General features: G+C 42.4%; 1 protein-coding gene across 1 annotated transcript in view; it reads right to left on the bottom strand.

Moving 5' to 3' along the window:
• PIP4P2 (phosphatidylinositol-4,5-bisphosphate 4-phosphatase 2) overlaps positions 1 to 13,322 on the bottom strand; it is a 54,183-nt gene extending 40,861 nt beyond the window's left edge. The window contains exon 1 of the mRNA XM_030304327.1: positions 13,068 to 13,322. Within this exon, the coding sequence (XP_030160187.1) occupies positions 13,068 to 13,173 (106 nt within the window). The 5' untranslated portion in view covers positions 13,174 to 13,322. The remainder of the gene's footprint in view (positions 1 to 13,067) is intronic.
• Positions 13,323 to 14,919: the final 1,597 nt, after the last annotated feature.

Genomic DNA, 14,919 nt, shown 5'->3' with positions numbered 1-14,919 from the left:
GTTCCCAGGAGTTAGTGAGCATTCAGTGGGTCACAAGCATCCATTATGTACCAGGCACAGTGCTAGATGCCCGTCAGGGACACCATGGGGAATGAGACAGGTTCCAGAGGTCAAAGAGCTCATGTTCTTAACATGGAAACAGGCAGTGAAACTGAAGTACAACTTGGTGCGGTAAGCGCTCTGATAAGGATGTGTGCGGGGGCTTCTCGAGCACAGAAGAAGGCATCTAAATCTGACTAAGGCAGAGCGAGGGTCAGGGGTGCAGGGTGGGCAGAGGGGAGAGGAGGGTAGCAGTGGACTCACTCTAGCACAATTTGGCTTTCCTCCAATACTGCAACCTTTCTCTATCCTGTTACCATTAACCCCTCCCTCCGCAGCAGCTCTAGAAGAGCCACACGTTGTTGAGTGTGGTTGTAATATCAGCTTGGAACCAAGATCAATCTGCATCCTAATGCCTCCAGCATTGCTTGTAAGAGTTTATGTGGTGCCCACGGCAGGTCCCAGGCAACGACAAACCAGGCCTTCTTCTACAGCAGCTGATGATGTGTACTGAATTCCACTACGAGCTATTAATCTGTCGTTTTCCTCTCCCTCCGTGGTCTCAGGCGTTCGGGCTGTATCAGAACACTGCCTCCTAACTGGAGGTGCTGGCAAGAAGTGCCCAGTGACCTGCCAATGACCAATTCCTGGACGACAAAAGCTTTTTGCCCTGATTTCTCTGTTTCTCTTAAGGCAATATTCCTGCCTCATTCTATTAATGCCTCTCATCCGTGGTACTAGTGCTCTCTTCAAGTATTGACAGTGAATAAGCCACATTTGCTTCCTCCACTTGATCAACTACAGTGTCTGTGCTGACTTGTATTTCAAAAACTGCGATTTGTTTCCTGACCTGATTCATTCTCCGTAAATCTACGCAAAAAATCAGACACATATTTGGAGTGAGATGAACCTCCTAAAACCAGTGCTTATTTTTTAAGCATACACTAAGTGTATAAAGATATTTAGTGAATAAGTCCCTTAAATTCTAGTGTTCAGATATCTTTACCCCATGGGTTAACTAAATTTCATTTCAAAATACAGAGATTGCTAACAAAAGCCAGAAGTTAATCCAGGAGACAAAGTTCCTCATTATAGCCAATAGAGGGTATAGCCACTGTATATCACAGCAATCTTCCCATAATGGAATGGAGAATTTCCTCATTTCTTTCCTAGCTGCATGGTCTTCCAGTCCGTGGCTATCCCATGCTTGTTTCTGTGGTGGCTTTACAACATGCCTGCAACTTTTGGACACTCCTCCCGTTGAGAGGTGAAGTCTATGTTTCTTCATCTTAAATCCAGGTGGTTTCTAACTGCTCTTACCAATACAGCATGGCAGAAAGTGACACTATATTTGACTTCTGAGACTAGGTCATAAAAGACCGTATGGCTTCCACTTAGGTCATCTTGTATTCAGGCATGTCTAATAGTTTTAGTAATAACCTACATCTTCATTTAGGACTGGTGGCAAATACAAACACCGTTTTGTTGAGCATGGCAAAGTATTCTGTACAGAGAACCAACAGAACAGGATCCCTGAATTCTGTAAATCTGAAAATGGTTTTCTTAGAAATTTCTGAAATAGTTTTGTATTAATTGGTAGAATTCACACAGCTCAGTAGATATCAGTGTTTTTTAGGGAAACATCCTATGGCCTAAGAGTAATAACAACTCGGGTGTTTATGAAAGTCTTCTCACCTTAAATCTACTCACTATTCTCACCCTGTGTTTCTTTTCTTCTGGACTGTGAATCTTAGTACTTTAATCTCTAACACTATAAGATTTCAACTTATAACATACCTTCCCCCGAATTCTCCCTCTGTAGAAACCACATGTTCAAATGTTGAACAATTAGAAACTTTCTTATACACTGTTTTAAAATCCCTATTATGAATCTACCAAGGTTAAATATTTCAACTTGGAAGAAGAAGGATTTTGCCATTACCTTTAGAAATAGATGCTTTGATAGAATGCCCTAACCGTCCTGTGGCACATACAAATACTTTCTACAGAATAATATATTGCACGTTAGTTGGACTTCCAATGCTTAAAAGAGCTATGTAATACTCTTTAATATAATATCTTTCCAATTTTCAGAGAGTAATAGAGTAGGAACTTAGGTGAAAGAGGGACATTGGAAGTGAAAGAGTGAGATAAGATAACCACCTATATTTCAAAGTTATAGATCTATTCTCGTAGGTGTATCCAGATTGCTTACCAAGAACAACTGTGTCATAGAATAGAAAAGCAAAAGGAAATATACTAAACCACGCCTTCTCATTTAGGAAACTGAGGCACAGAGATGTCAAATAACTATTCTCAGGTCAGCAGCTAGCCACTGGCAGAAAGAACTCAAGCATCAAGTCCCACAGGCTAAACCATACCTGGTAGTGAGATCATCTCTGAGATTATAAAGGGATTTAGATATCCAGTGCTTGAGAAACTGACATGAAGGCCAGGAAGAGAAGCCATGCTTTCCATTCCTTTGTCACATTGTTTTTAGTCTTACGGAAAAAAAAAAAAAAATTCACTTTACAACAGCAATCGGGAAAAGGAAAGAATCTGGAAAAGTGCCAAAGCAACACAAACGCTAATACATTCCCCCCACCCCCAAAAGTAGAGAAGTCCTCTCAGAAGAACAGAAAACAACAGGAAGAATGTATTCCCTTTTAAGAGCTATTAGAGGGATATCCCTCCCAGTGTATACAACATCTCCTCATCCTTACAAAACTGAAACACAAAACAGCTGAGCACAAAACTATATCCAATGTTGTCTGCTTTTCCCCATTTGGATCACTTCCCAGATAGTTGCTTATTGCCCTCAAAGATAGTTAATGAACATCCATCTGGCTAACTCGCCTCTCTAACATCTGTATTCGTCTGGCTAACATCTGTATCCATCTGCCAATCTTTCAAGATTTTAACAATGTTATACCCTAAACATTTGACATTCCTGAAAACCATATGCAAAGTCCTTGGAAATGAATGGGAAATTCACAGCATCACCTCTCACCACAGTGATGTGTTATCATACAGATGATAAATAATTGCTGAATGAAATTTACTCTCTAGCCCTGATGTGTCCTCATATCCCAGACTTGCTCATCCACTGCCTACTCGACACCCCCAACTGAGTGAGGAGTGAAGGTATTTCAAACTCAATGCTTCTAAAACAGAGTATTGAGGGGTACCCAGGGGGCTCAGTCAGTGGAGCATCAGATTCTTGATTTTGGCCCAGGTCATGATCTCATGGTCATAGAATCGAGCCCCGCCTTGGGTTCTGCCATAGGGCTCTGCGCTGAAAGCTTGGAGCCTGCTTCGGATTCTCTCTTCCTCTCTCTCTCTCTGCCCCTCCCCCACTTGTGTGTGTACACTCGCTTCCTCTCTCTCAAAATAAACATTTTTAAAATATAAAATAAAATAAAACAGAATATTGATTTCCACTGTCCTTCCCCCTGCCCCCACATAACACAACTTCTTCTCCTGTTTGTCCACCTTAGATAAAAGCAGAGTTTCCTAGTTGCTTGGGTCATTTTTGGAGATTTGTGATTCCTTTCCTTCCACTGACTCAGTCCGTTGGCAAGTCCTGCTGCTCTATGCTTAAATATGCCCTGAATCCAACCACGTCTCACTGCTTCCTTCTGTCACCTCCACCCTGGTTCAGACCTCTTACCTAGCCCACATGAACAGCCTCCTGATTAGTGCCATGTCTTATTCAGTGTCTTCTTATTTTCCCCCCAGTAATCCACTCCCCACATCCCAACCACGATGATTCTCTTTCTTTTTTTGATGTTTATTTTTGACACAGAGTGTGAGTGGGGGAGGGGCAGAGAGAGATAGGGACAGAGGATCCAAAGCGGGCTCCGTGCTGACAGCAGCAAGCCCGACGTGGGGCTTGACCTCATGAAATACAAGATCATGACCTGAGCCAAAGTCGGATGCTCAACTGACAGCCACTCAGATGCCCCGATTTTCTTAAAAAGTAAAGCATTTCACGTTTCTCCTTTGCTCCAACCCCTCCACGGTTTGCCATTACCCTCGGAATGCAACCATATCTCTGACAGTGACCTACAAACCCTCCTTGTCTTCCCTGGTCCAGTCCCCTAATCCCTTCCGCTACACTTCCCCTTAGACACCACGCTGTAACCCACCGCCCTCCTTGTTTGCAAACAGCATGTTTCAACTTGCACACTTCTCCCCTGTCTTCTAATGGTTGATTTCAACTAATTTTTCAGGTCTCTGAGCAACTGTCATGTCTGAGGTATCTTTCCTGAAGCAATCAGAGACACTCCCCATGCAGTTAACTCTCCATCCTCATACCCTGCTTTATTTTCTTCACTCTCTGAAATTATAGTGCTCACTGTATGTATCTCTCACTGGAACATAAGCTCCCAGGCATCTGGGACAGTACAATAGGCACTCAAATATTTGAAAGGATGACTGACTGAATGAAACACGTCTTGATTAATGTACTAAAGATGCTGGCTAGAGCCAGGAGGAAGTGTGGGCATTATAAAATAGAATAAAAGAATCATGGAGACGGATGCCTGCCAAACGGTGGGAAAGGATTGTAATAAGAAATGGGCTTGCCGCAATACTGGAAAACCGGAAGCAGATACACTTCACCGACGTCTGGGCTCCATTTTCCCTTCATAAGGATGTGGCCTCAGCGAAGCAGCTTGTGATCCAAGAACCAGTCTGAAATCGTCCTCCTATAGGTGGCGTTAGTTTTAGCCTATCACAAAATCAGCTTCAGCAAGACCCTACTTGCTCCATACCACAGCCGGTGCACACCCCCGGGGGAGGCCTTCACGGGGTGTGTGGTCCAGCCGCTAACCTTACAGTGGGTCACTTGTATGGTGCGGGTCTCCGGGTCTGCCTCACCTTCTCCTGCCAATCCACAGCCAACCCCAAACTCCGCAAGGATGCGAGGAGGTTCAGAAATGTAACAGACTGCCCACATATACTCGAGAACTCTAATTCAGCGCACCGGACTGAATGTTTACGCCCCCTCAAAATTCGTGTTGAATCTCTCACCCCCAGTGTGATGGTATTAGGAGGTGGGGCCTTTGGGAGGTAATTAGGCCATAACGGCGAAACCCTCATGCATGAGGCTAGCGCTGTTACGAAAGGAAGCGGAGAGTGAGTTCTCGTGCACTCTTTCCATCATGTGAGGAGGATACAAGAAGTCAGCACTCTGCAACCTGAAGACACTCTCAGCTCTCACCAGATGCTAAACCTATTGGCACTTGGATCTTGGACCTCCCAACCTCCAGAACTGTGAGAAAGAAATGTGGTGTTTCAGCCACCCAGTGTATGGTATTCTGTGATAGCAGCCTGAACTCAGACACTCAATAAAACTCTAGGCTGGAACAGAACATAGTTCTAAGTGAAATAAGACTTTGCCCCACTTTAAACTGAGGCACCATTTCTAACTTCAGATTTCTGCAGGTAGAGGACAGAAGACCACTAAAAACATACCTTACTTACTATACAATTTCTAAGTGAGGAATGCAGGGGTTACATAGTAAATAACTTATCTCTTGACCCAGAAGTGAATTTATTTTCTAGTCACTGAAAACATTTCCTCAAGCAATTTCAAATGTACACGTTTTTAAAAAGTGAAACAAAGGCGAAAAGGAAATGACAACGTCTACTTACATTTCATACGAAATCTATGTGTGTTTCAGAATAAAGAATTGGCCTCTTCCCTGAAGTTAAGTCACCTTGAAGGGATCTTACAATTAAAATAAATGTACATTAGAATATTAGATCAGGTGGAAATGAATAATTTTTCAATTCTTTAAAAAGGACTTGAATATAAACACGTATAAACAATTATCACTGAGGTTACTAATGACCTCCATGACACTAAGTTCAAAAGACATTTTTAGCCCTTATCTATTTGTTCTTTCTTGCAGCTTTGGACATGTTCGACTACTCCTTTCTTGAAGTGTTCTCTTCCCCTTGATTCTGTGATATGAGAGTCTTTGGGTTTTCCTCCTACCTGCCTGGAAGCTACTTATCAGTCTTCTCGGAGGTTCATCTTCCTCTAACTAGTCACTGAATGTCGGAGTATCTCAAAGCTTTACCCTAGGCTCTCTCCTCTTTTTACTTTGTTTTTTTTCTCCCTAAGTGGTCTCATAGATAGTCTCCCAAACTTTTGTGCATTTTGGTACACAGACAACACGACAATATTTTTATAGGTACTCAGAGATGGAGGCCTCTGGCCTAAAGCCTTCTGCTGTTCCAAGGACTGATGATAACCAATATCTTAACACACGTATGTTCTATCTCAGCACATTGCATGGCACACTGGTGGGGCCTCGGGAAGTTCTGAATCAACATCCATGTACTTGGCTGTCACCAATACACAAATAACACAATTTTGTGTTTTTTAACCCAGGCCTCATTTCTCAGCTCTACACCTGTAGATCCAATTGCCTATCTGACATCTCTTCTTGGATATTTGAAACCATCTTAAATGTATCATGTCTAAAAGTAAGCTCATGACCTGTGTTTCCCAAAAACTGATGCTCTTCTGGGGATCTCTCAGTGTAGGCAATCACACCAGGCTGTGGACACCAGAACTCTGGGAGATATTCTTGCCACCTCCTTCTCACCCTCTCAGCCAATCTACCATCAAGTTGTCTTTAATTTACTTCCTTAACATCATCTTGTCTCCACCTCCACCACCCGAGTCCAAGCTATCATCACAGCATAACTGATCTGCCTGAATCATTTCAGTGGCCACTCAAGCCATGGATCCTCATTGACTCTCGCTCCACTGTCACTCATTTTCTACTCTAGAAATAGAGTGATTTAAAAATAATAAAAATAGAATAGAGATTTCTCCAAAGAAGACATACAGATGGCCAACCAAACCATGAAAAGCTGCTCAACATCACTAGGCATTAGAGAAATGCAAATCAAAACTACAATGAGATATCATCTCACACCTGTCAGAATGGCTAAAATCAATAACACAAGAAACAACAGTGTTGGCAAGGATGTGGAGAAAAAAGGAACGTTCTTCATTACACTGTTGGTGAGAATGCAAACTGGTGCATCCACTGTAGAAAACACTATGAAGGCTTCTCAAAAAATTAAAAATAGAAATGGCATATGATCCAGTATTTCACTACTGAGTATTTACCCCAAGAAAACAAAAACACTAATTGAAAAAGATATATGCACCCCTATGTATACTGCAGCATTATTTATGATAGCCAAGATGTGGAAGCAACCTAAGAGTCCATCAACACAGGAATGGATAAAGAAGATGCAATGTGTGTATATACACACACACACACACACACACACACACAAACACACACACAGGAATATTACTCCGCCATAAAAAAGAACAAGATGCTGCCATTTATGACAACATGAATAGACCAAAAAGGTATTATGCTAAGTAAAATACGACAGAGAAAGACAGGGGCACCCGGATAGCTCAGTCAGTTAAGCGTCCAGCTCTTGATCTCAACTCAAGTCTTTATCACAGGGTTGTATGAGTTTGAGCCCCACATTGGGCTCTGCACTGGGTGCAGAGCCTACTTAAAAATAAAAAGACAGGGGTGCCTGGGTGGTTCGGTCAGTTAAGCATCTGACTCTTGATTTCAGTTCCGGTCATGATCTCACGGTTCATGGGATCGAACCCCACATAGGGCTCTGTGCTAACAGTGTGGAGCCGGCTTGGGATTCTCTTTATTCCCCTCTCTCTGCCCCTTCCCAGTTATCTCTCTCTCAATCAGTTTTTTAAAAAAACTTAAAAAAAAAACACAGAGAAAGACAAATACCTCACATATGTATGGAATCTAAAAAACAAAACAAACAAATAGCAAAAACAGATCCATAAATACAGAGAACACACTGATGGTGGTCAGAGGGAGGAGGTAGGAGGGGGTAGGAGGGTTGGAGGTTGGGCAAATTGGAGAACGTGGAGTGGAAGATACAGATTTCCAATTATTAAATGAATAAGTCCCATGGATAAAAGGCACATCATAGAGAATATAGTCAATGGTACTGTAAGAGAGTTGTATACTGACAGACGGTAGCTATACTTGTGGTGAGCACAGCATAACATACGTCCCAGTCACTGTGTTCTACACCTAAAATGAATGTCACGTTGTGTGTCAATTGTATTTCCATTTAAATAATCATGATGATGATATGATGATAAATATGTAATAGTAATAATAATAATAATAATAATAATAATAATAAAGATGTAACCAGATCATCCCTTCGTTGAAGGCAAAATTTCTCAACATGACCAATAATAGCCTGCATGGACTGAGCAATACTTAATTGCTCTGGCTGTCTGTTGCTGCAAAACAAATCACCCCAAAACTTAGTGGTTTAAAACAACAGTTTAATACTACCTTTCATGATTCTGTGGATTGTTCAGCTTGAGCTGGATAGTAATCATCTAGAATCTATCATACAGCTACAATAAGAATTTGGCTTGAGTTGGAGTCATCTGAAGGCTCAACTGGGCTGGGCATCCAAGATGGCTTCTTCACTCACATGTCTGAGGGCTGGTCAAGCATCCCTCCCCCCATGTAGTCTCCCCACATGTGTAGTCAGGGGTTCCTTAAAGCATGGCAGTCTCACTGTATTCAAATTCTTACAAGACAAGTTACTTTCTTCAGGGTACGTTTTATAAGAGACCAAGGCAAAAGCTGCAACACCTCTTGTGACCTTGTCTCTGAAGTCATTCAGTTCTCTTCTGCTTTATCCTATACATCAAAATTGAACCACACGGTCAGTCCAGATTCAAGGAGGAGAGGAACTATCCAAGGACTTGAATATCAAAAAGCATAGCTCTTTGGAGGGCGAGAAGGGTCTTTGGAGAACATTAACCATACCCACTTCTCCAATCCCATTTTGCAGTGTATTCCCTGTTAGCTTCCACATTAGCCACACCAGCCTTCTTCCAGTTCCTTGTACTCATCATACTCCATCCTCCTGAAGGCTTTTATAACAGAATGTTTTCTTAGTCTAGAATGTGTTTCCAATCCCCCTTTCCCCACACTCAACTTGGAGACCAAAGTCTCAATAAAGTCTCAGGAAAGCCTTCCCTGTCTTCCTAACCAGGTTAAGTCTTTTTATTATATAATTTCATTGCACTGGATAAATTTCAGGCACTGTCCTTATCCCCACTGCACTTTGAATTTGTTCAAATGACTATGTAATTGATGTCTCAATATCCCCCACTAGAAGAGGGGCCATATCTGTTTTTCCCATCCTATCACAGAACTTAGCTAGTACTCAAATATTTATTTGCTGAATGAATGACAGAAATAAACTAAGTAAATGAACTGTCTCTCATAACAATTCCTTTAAAATTATAGTGAAGTAGATAAGCACATTCCCTATTCAATGCATGGATAATTAGGCAATCCCAAATATAAACCATTTTTCACAGAGTCTCGTCTATAAATATAAAGGTCATATTCTCTTGCTATATCCTACTTATAAAAATAGCAGATGTATAAAGAAATCAATTAAATATAGTCAAATTATGTAAGTTTTGTGGTATTTCTTCCAATATTTTTTTTCAAATGAGCCTAAACCTGTCTTTGCTTTTAATGTCTATGCCTTAACAAAAGCTGACACATGTACCAAATGGAGTATTCTAATCACCGGAGAGGTGCTCCTCTCCTCTGTGCAGGAATCCGATACTGATGGTAAAAGACCACTAGAAGCATTCCACTTAGAAACCCAGGTGGATTATTACACAGACCAGACCTGATTCTCACTGCGCTAAAACCAGACACAGAATACTAACTGCTTCCCACTACATTATCAATAACCTGTCTATAAATAAACACTTCACCAACTTTCAACTTAAAACGGAATACTTCATCTTGGAGTGAGAGCTAACATTCCTGTTCTTAGATGGTAACACAAACAGCAAAGGATTCGATTAGAGAAAATAATCACGAGTTACGGCTCTTAACTATTTTTTTAAAAAGTGCATAATTATGAATGGTATCATAAAACAAAGTTCGTTATCAAAAAGTACATTCTATTCTATTTTGAATCCCAACCTTCAACTCTAATTCTTGTCAACCACTTTCAAGACTGAAAAGATCTGGTCTAGCAACAGAGTGTTTCCTACAATACAAATAATTCGCCATTGTGTTTATTTATTATTTCTGCCCACTTCAACATGGGCTCCAAGAGGGGATGGGTTTGGTCAGTCTTGTTGACCTAGAGTAGTCTCTAGCACATCATGCTGCCCAGTGAATCACTGAATGGGTAAATAGCACTGGTGTTCTAGAATCAGATCTTGTGTATTACTCAAAATATATATGAAGATGCTTATTTGTTAGTTAAGAAAAGATATTCTGACAAAAATGCCAACACATAAAACGTTCTCACTTCTCATGTTTCTTGCTTCCTAGGTATTATGCCACAGGAAATTAGTGTTTCTAATTATCTAATCTTTCTTATCCACCAGGTATAGAAAAAAAAATTATATTCTACCATAAGGCAGAAACAGCTTTTAGCTAAATCAATTGTTAAAAACAAGACAACAGGCTCAAAATGGAGTCACTTAAGCTCAGCTCCATATCACCAAACTGAGACTTAATTACACTTTTGACCTCTTCCAGAAATGGAATCTTAAAAGTGAATCAGGAACTACCTGATCAGCACGAGTGAGGTCCTCTGCCTGATAGACCCCTGCCATCCCATAAAGGAAAGTGGTCTTCCCACAACCATTCCACTTTTTGGCAGTATAATTTCCTTGTTCCCACTCCCTTCCGCCTATAGAAGTCTTTCATTTTGTTCAGCTTTTGGAAGCTCCCTTCTGTCTGCTAGGTGGGATGCTGCTCGAGTCATGAATCACTAAATGAAGCCAGTAAGTTCTTCAATTTTTTTAACCTTTATTTATTTTTGAGAGAGAGAGAAAGTATGAGCAGGGAGGGGCGGAGAAAGAGAGGGAGACACAGAATCTGAAGCAGGATCCAGGCTCCCCACTGTCAGCACAGCGCCCCATTCAGGGCTCAAACTGGAACTCTCCAACGGTGAGATCATGACCTGAGCCTAAGTCGGATGCTTAACTGACTGAGCCACCCAGGCGCCCCAAGCCAATAAGATCTTTCAAATTTACTCAGTTGAATTTCGTTCTTTAATACATTGAATTTCTTCGGTTATTAAGTTATCTGGAATGAAACTTCTTTTTCTCAGTGGCTGAACTGGACTTTGCAACTTCTTCTGTAATGTGAGGGGTTTTATCAGATTAAACAAATACATGGCAAATGATACAGAATTCTACAAGCAGGTCCATGAGTATGACTATTTTTGTGGAATAATTTCGCCACTGTGGCTAAAAATACAAAAACAAAGATGCAAGATAGAGGGCATGAAAATCTGTCATAGGACAGTTGCTTAACTCCAAAGTTTGTCTTTTAATAAATTGCAAATGTTTTGCCTCAAGGGGTGACTTGATGAAACATTCATTTATAGGTGGTTAAACTTCTTCTAGACCACCCAATTTAGGTTAAGAGTAAAATATTAATATCAAATTTGTGCATTAAAGGAAATTCCCCCAACTGGTATCCTCTGATGCAAGTTTAACATGGACCTACAAACATGACTTGTGGCTTTTCTGTAGGTGAGTCTCTGCTCCATTTTGCACCTTATTTCTTAACTCATTGATCACACTGAATTATTCACAGCTGAACATCTTTTTCCTCTGTCCTGCTTCTTGTTAAGTGCAGATTAAGATCTAGATTGTTGTAATTCATTAAGTGGAAATTTTAAACACTAAACAAGTTGAACCTGCTCCACAACCGCTCCAATTCCAGACTTGAACTTAGAAAAAGTTGTGTTACAAGAAACATGATCTGCCCATATTTTCAAAGGCATTAACATCTGTCTCCTCCTAGGGTTTTTAAACTCCTCTCAAATTCAGCCAAAAAGAGAGATGCACTTAAGCTACGTTGGCAAGTGCCATATTTGACCATTCATTACTCTAAGTGGCTTTTTAAAGTCTTGTCTTCCATTTTCTATAAGTCCTGACTCCACCTTCTTTCTACTATAGAACTCGACTACAAGGCTTAGAACAAAGATCTTTGAATAGTTTGCTAAACACCTCCCCCCACCCACACACTTCTTTCTTCAGATCCCACCGCTATCAAATTGTTTCTGATTCCATCTTGAGCAGTAAATAAATAGAAATACATGCAGGATTAACTTGGGTTACTTTTAGAAGTAAGTTCATTTCAATCTCACCCAGACATGCATAAAAAAATAGTACATCTTCCTTTCTGTTCTTCATCATTCACCATTAAAGCTAACACATACTCCTTACTAAGAGTAACAGGGAAGGGCAGGAATTTCAGACATATTAAGAATATTGATTAATTCTATTCCTTTTGGGGAGACAATTCCCTGATTGAACAGAGCACTGGTGGGGGAACAGGAGGAGATGCACATTTTTCAAGCTAAGCCCTTTCAAGGACAGATCCCAAGGTGAGCAGTACTAGGGGTTTCTCAGCAACCTGAAAGGATTTGTGAATGATTGTGAAAGATTTGCACCTCCTCCAGCTGCACTTAGGGGCTGTTCTAAAACAGTAAAGCCCAGCTTGGGAAATTCATGTCACATCCTGTACCCCTGGGCAAGAAGTGGTGAAATACACACACACACACACACACACACGCGCGCGCGCGGACGGACGCGCGCCACACACGCACACACACACCACACACTCCCCACACACACCCAGCGGGTGAGAAGCGGTGAAATACACACACGCGCGCGCGCGCGCGCACACACACACACACACACACACACACACACACACTCACTCACGCTCACACCCCACCCCACCCCACCAAAAGCCCTGCGGGGAAGCTCCCAGCCAAGCAGGTTCGGGCTTGGGAAGGCACAGTCAGCATCCCTCTCTCCCAGCCCAAGTGAGAGGCTCGCCTCCTCCTCGGAGCTACAGCTCCCTGGTCTTTCACATTCTAGGCTTTTCCTTACGAAGTAGAAAGGTCTATGCTGGCCTTACCTCTGGGGCTGCTTTCCTGTAAGTACGGCGGGGCCGTGGGAGTGACATTCCCCGAGTGGGATGCTGACAGCAGCGGCGAGCGTTCGTCCACCCCGTCAGCAGCCATGACTGCGGCGGCGGCGGGGCCGGGGGGAGGCTGAGCCGGGGGCTGCGGCGCCCGCGGAGGTGGTGGCTACTGCCGCGGCCGCTGCTGCTGCTGCTGCTGCCGCTGCTGCTGCTGCTGCCGCCGCCTCCGGGAGGACCCGGGCTGTGTCACAAGGCAGGAGGCGGGGGGAGGGGAGGGTGCGGGACCGAGGCGGGGGAAGGGAAGCGCGCTGGGAAGCCAGTCTGGGGGAGGGGAGGGGAGCGAGAATGAAGGAGCCCGGGAGAGGGGCGGAGGGGAGGAGTGGAGAAGGGGAGGAGCGGGAGCCAGGGAACACAGTAGGGCTGCCCCCGGAAGGCGGGGAAGGGAAGGTGCGGAGCCACGGAAAGAGGGGCGGGCGGGGGAGGCGAGAGAAAGGGGCTGCAACTCTTCTCTCTTTGTACTTTAGGTTTCCTTAGCTAAGAAGAGGAAGAAGGGTAAAGAGCAACCTGAAAGGGGGTAAGAGAAAAGGCCTTGACTGCGGAAAAACTACAGCAAACACGGATCTCAAGTTCAGCTCCAAGATGGGGGCGGGGGCGGGGGGAGGAGGAGGGATTCTGTGCCGTCCAACTTTGCAGCAGTTAAGGGAAGAAAGCTTACTCCTAGGGTTATCAATTCCTTCTTGAGGGCTGCTGCTGCTTTTGTTGGAAAATCACTTTTCAGTATCTGTTGTCTAGGACGAAGTAAATTTCTGCAGGAGTGGTGCCATTCCTTGCTTGTCCTTGTTTTCTCGTATCTGTTTGGCACTCTCCTAACGGTATCTTACTGAAATGATGCATAGTGTGCTGGCTTTTACAAGTTTAATTTGACAAAATACGTTGCCCTCATAGTTTTGTTTTTGGACCATATTGTCCCTGACACCTTATACATTAATGAAGCTTATGAATAATGTAAAGCAATTAAAAGCTACTTTTCTTGAGCTAGCGTTTTAGAATGATCTTTCACATGTAAAAGAGTAAGAAAAAAAAAAAAAAGCTAGGCATAGTTACCGGCATGCTTTCTTGTTTTTTTCTTCTCCTATTTTGGTGGTTGGCTAAAGTGGCTTAAAAATCAACGTTTTGGGTATGCCAGACAGAAACGCAATAGGAAATTATCAAAAGATAATTTTTCTGCAGTAATTCTTGGAGCCATTCAACAAACATATATTATGTGCTTCCTGGGTCTACAAAGGTGAATACACGGGGCAATGGTCTTTATCCTCCAGATGTCTGTGTGGGAACACAGTTGAAAAATAAAAAATGAGGCTGGTAGTCCCAGCTGTAGATTTAAAGGGTCAGGAGGAAAAGCTGGCTTTAGAAATTTGAAACTGCTTCTCATGTTACATTAAGAAGGGTCTTCATTTTGCTCTCTGAAGATACTCTTTCTTCCAAAAAATCCATTTAGGCATCAGCTGGAAATCCTAAGGGAAAATCAAAGAATAATGCTTTCTATTATGCAGCATCTTTTATGGGTCAGTAGTATCAGGACCCAACACAATATAAGGATCCCCATACTATATAATCCAAGGGCGTTTATAGATCTCCAGAAACCTGAAAAGTGAGAGGTCAAGATGTAGCGCTCCCTGCAAAAATGAACATTTTACAAAAATGAATGGCAGGCTTTTTGGTTTGTTTTTGTTTTTGTTTTTGTTTTATGGTGCAGTGAAAGAAGCTATTGAGTTAAAGAAACTTTTAAGAAGAATCAACAAAATCCTATTACTCTAGCGTCCTGTCCTGGGGCCTATCACACTGG

Source organism: Lynx canadensis, chromosome F2 (genome assembly GCF_007474595.2).
Source record: "Lynx canadensis isolate LIC74 chromosome F2, mLynCan4.pri.v2, whole genome shotgun sequence".
NCBI lineage: Eukaryota > Metazoa > Chordata > Mammalia > Carnivora > Felidae > Lynx > Lynx canadensis.
The sequence above is the reverse complement of the archived record's forward strand: the minus strand, read 5'-3'. Positions and strand labels throughout refer to the sequence as shown.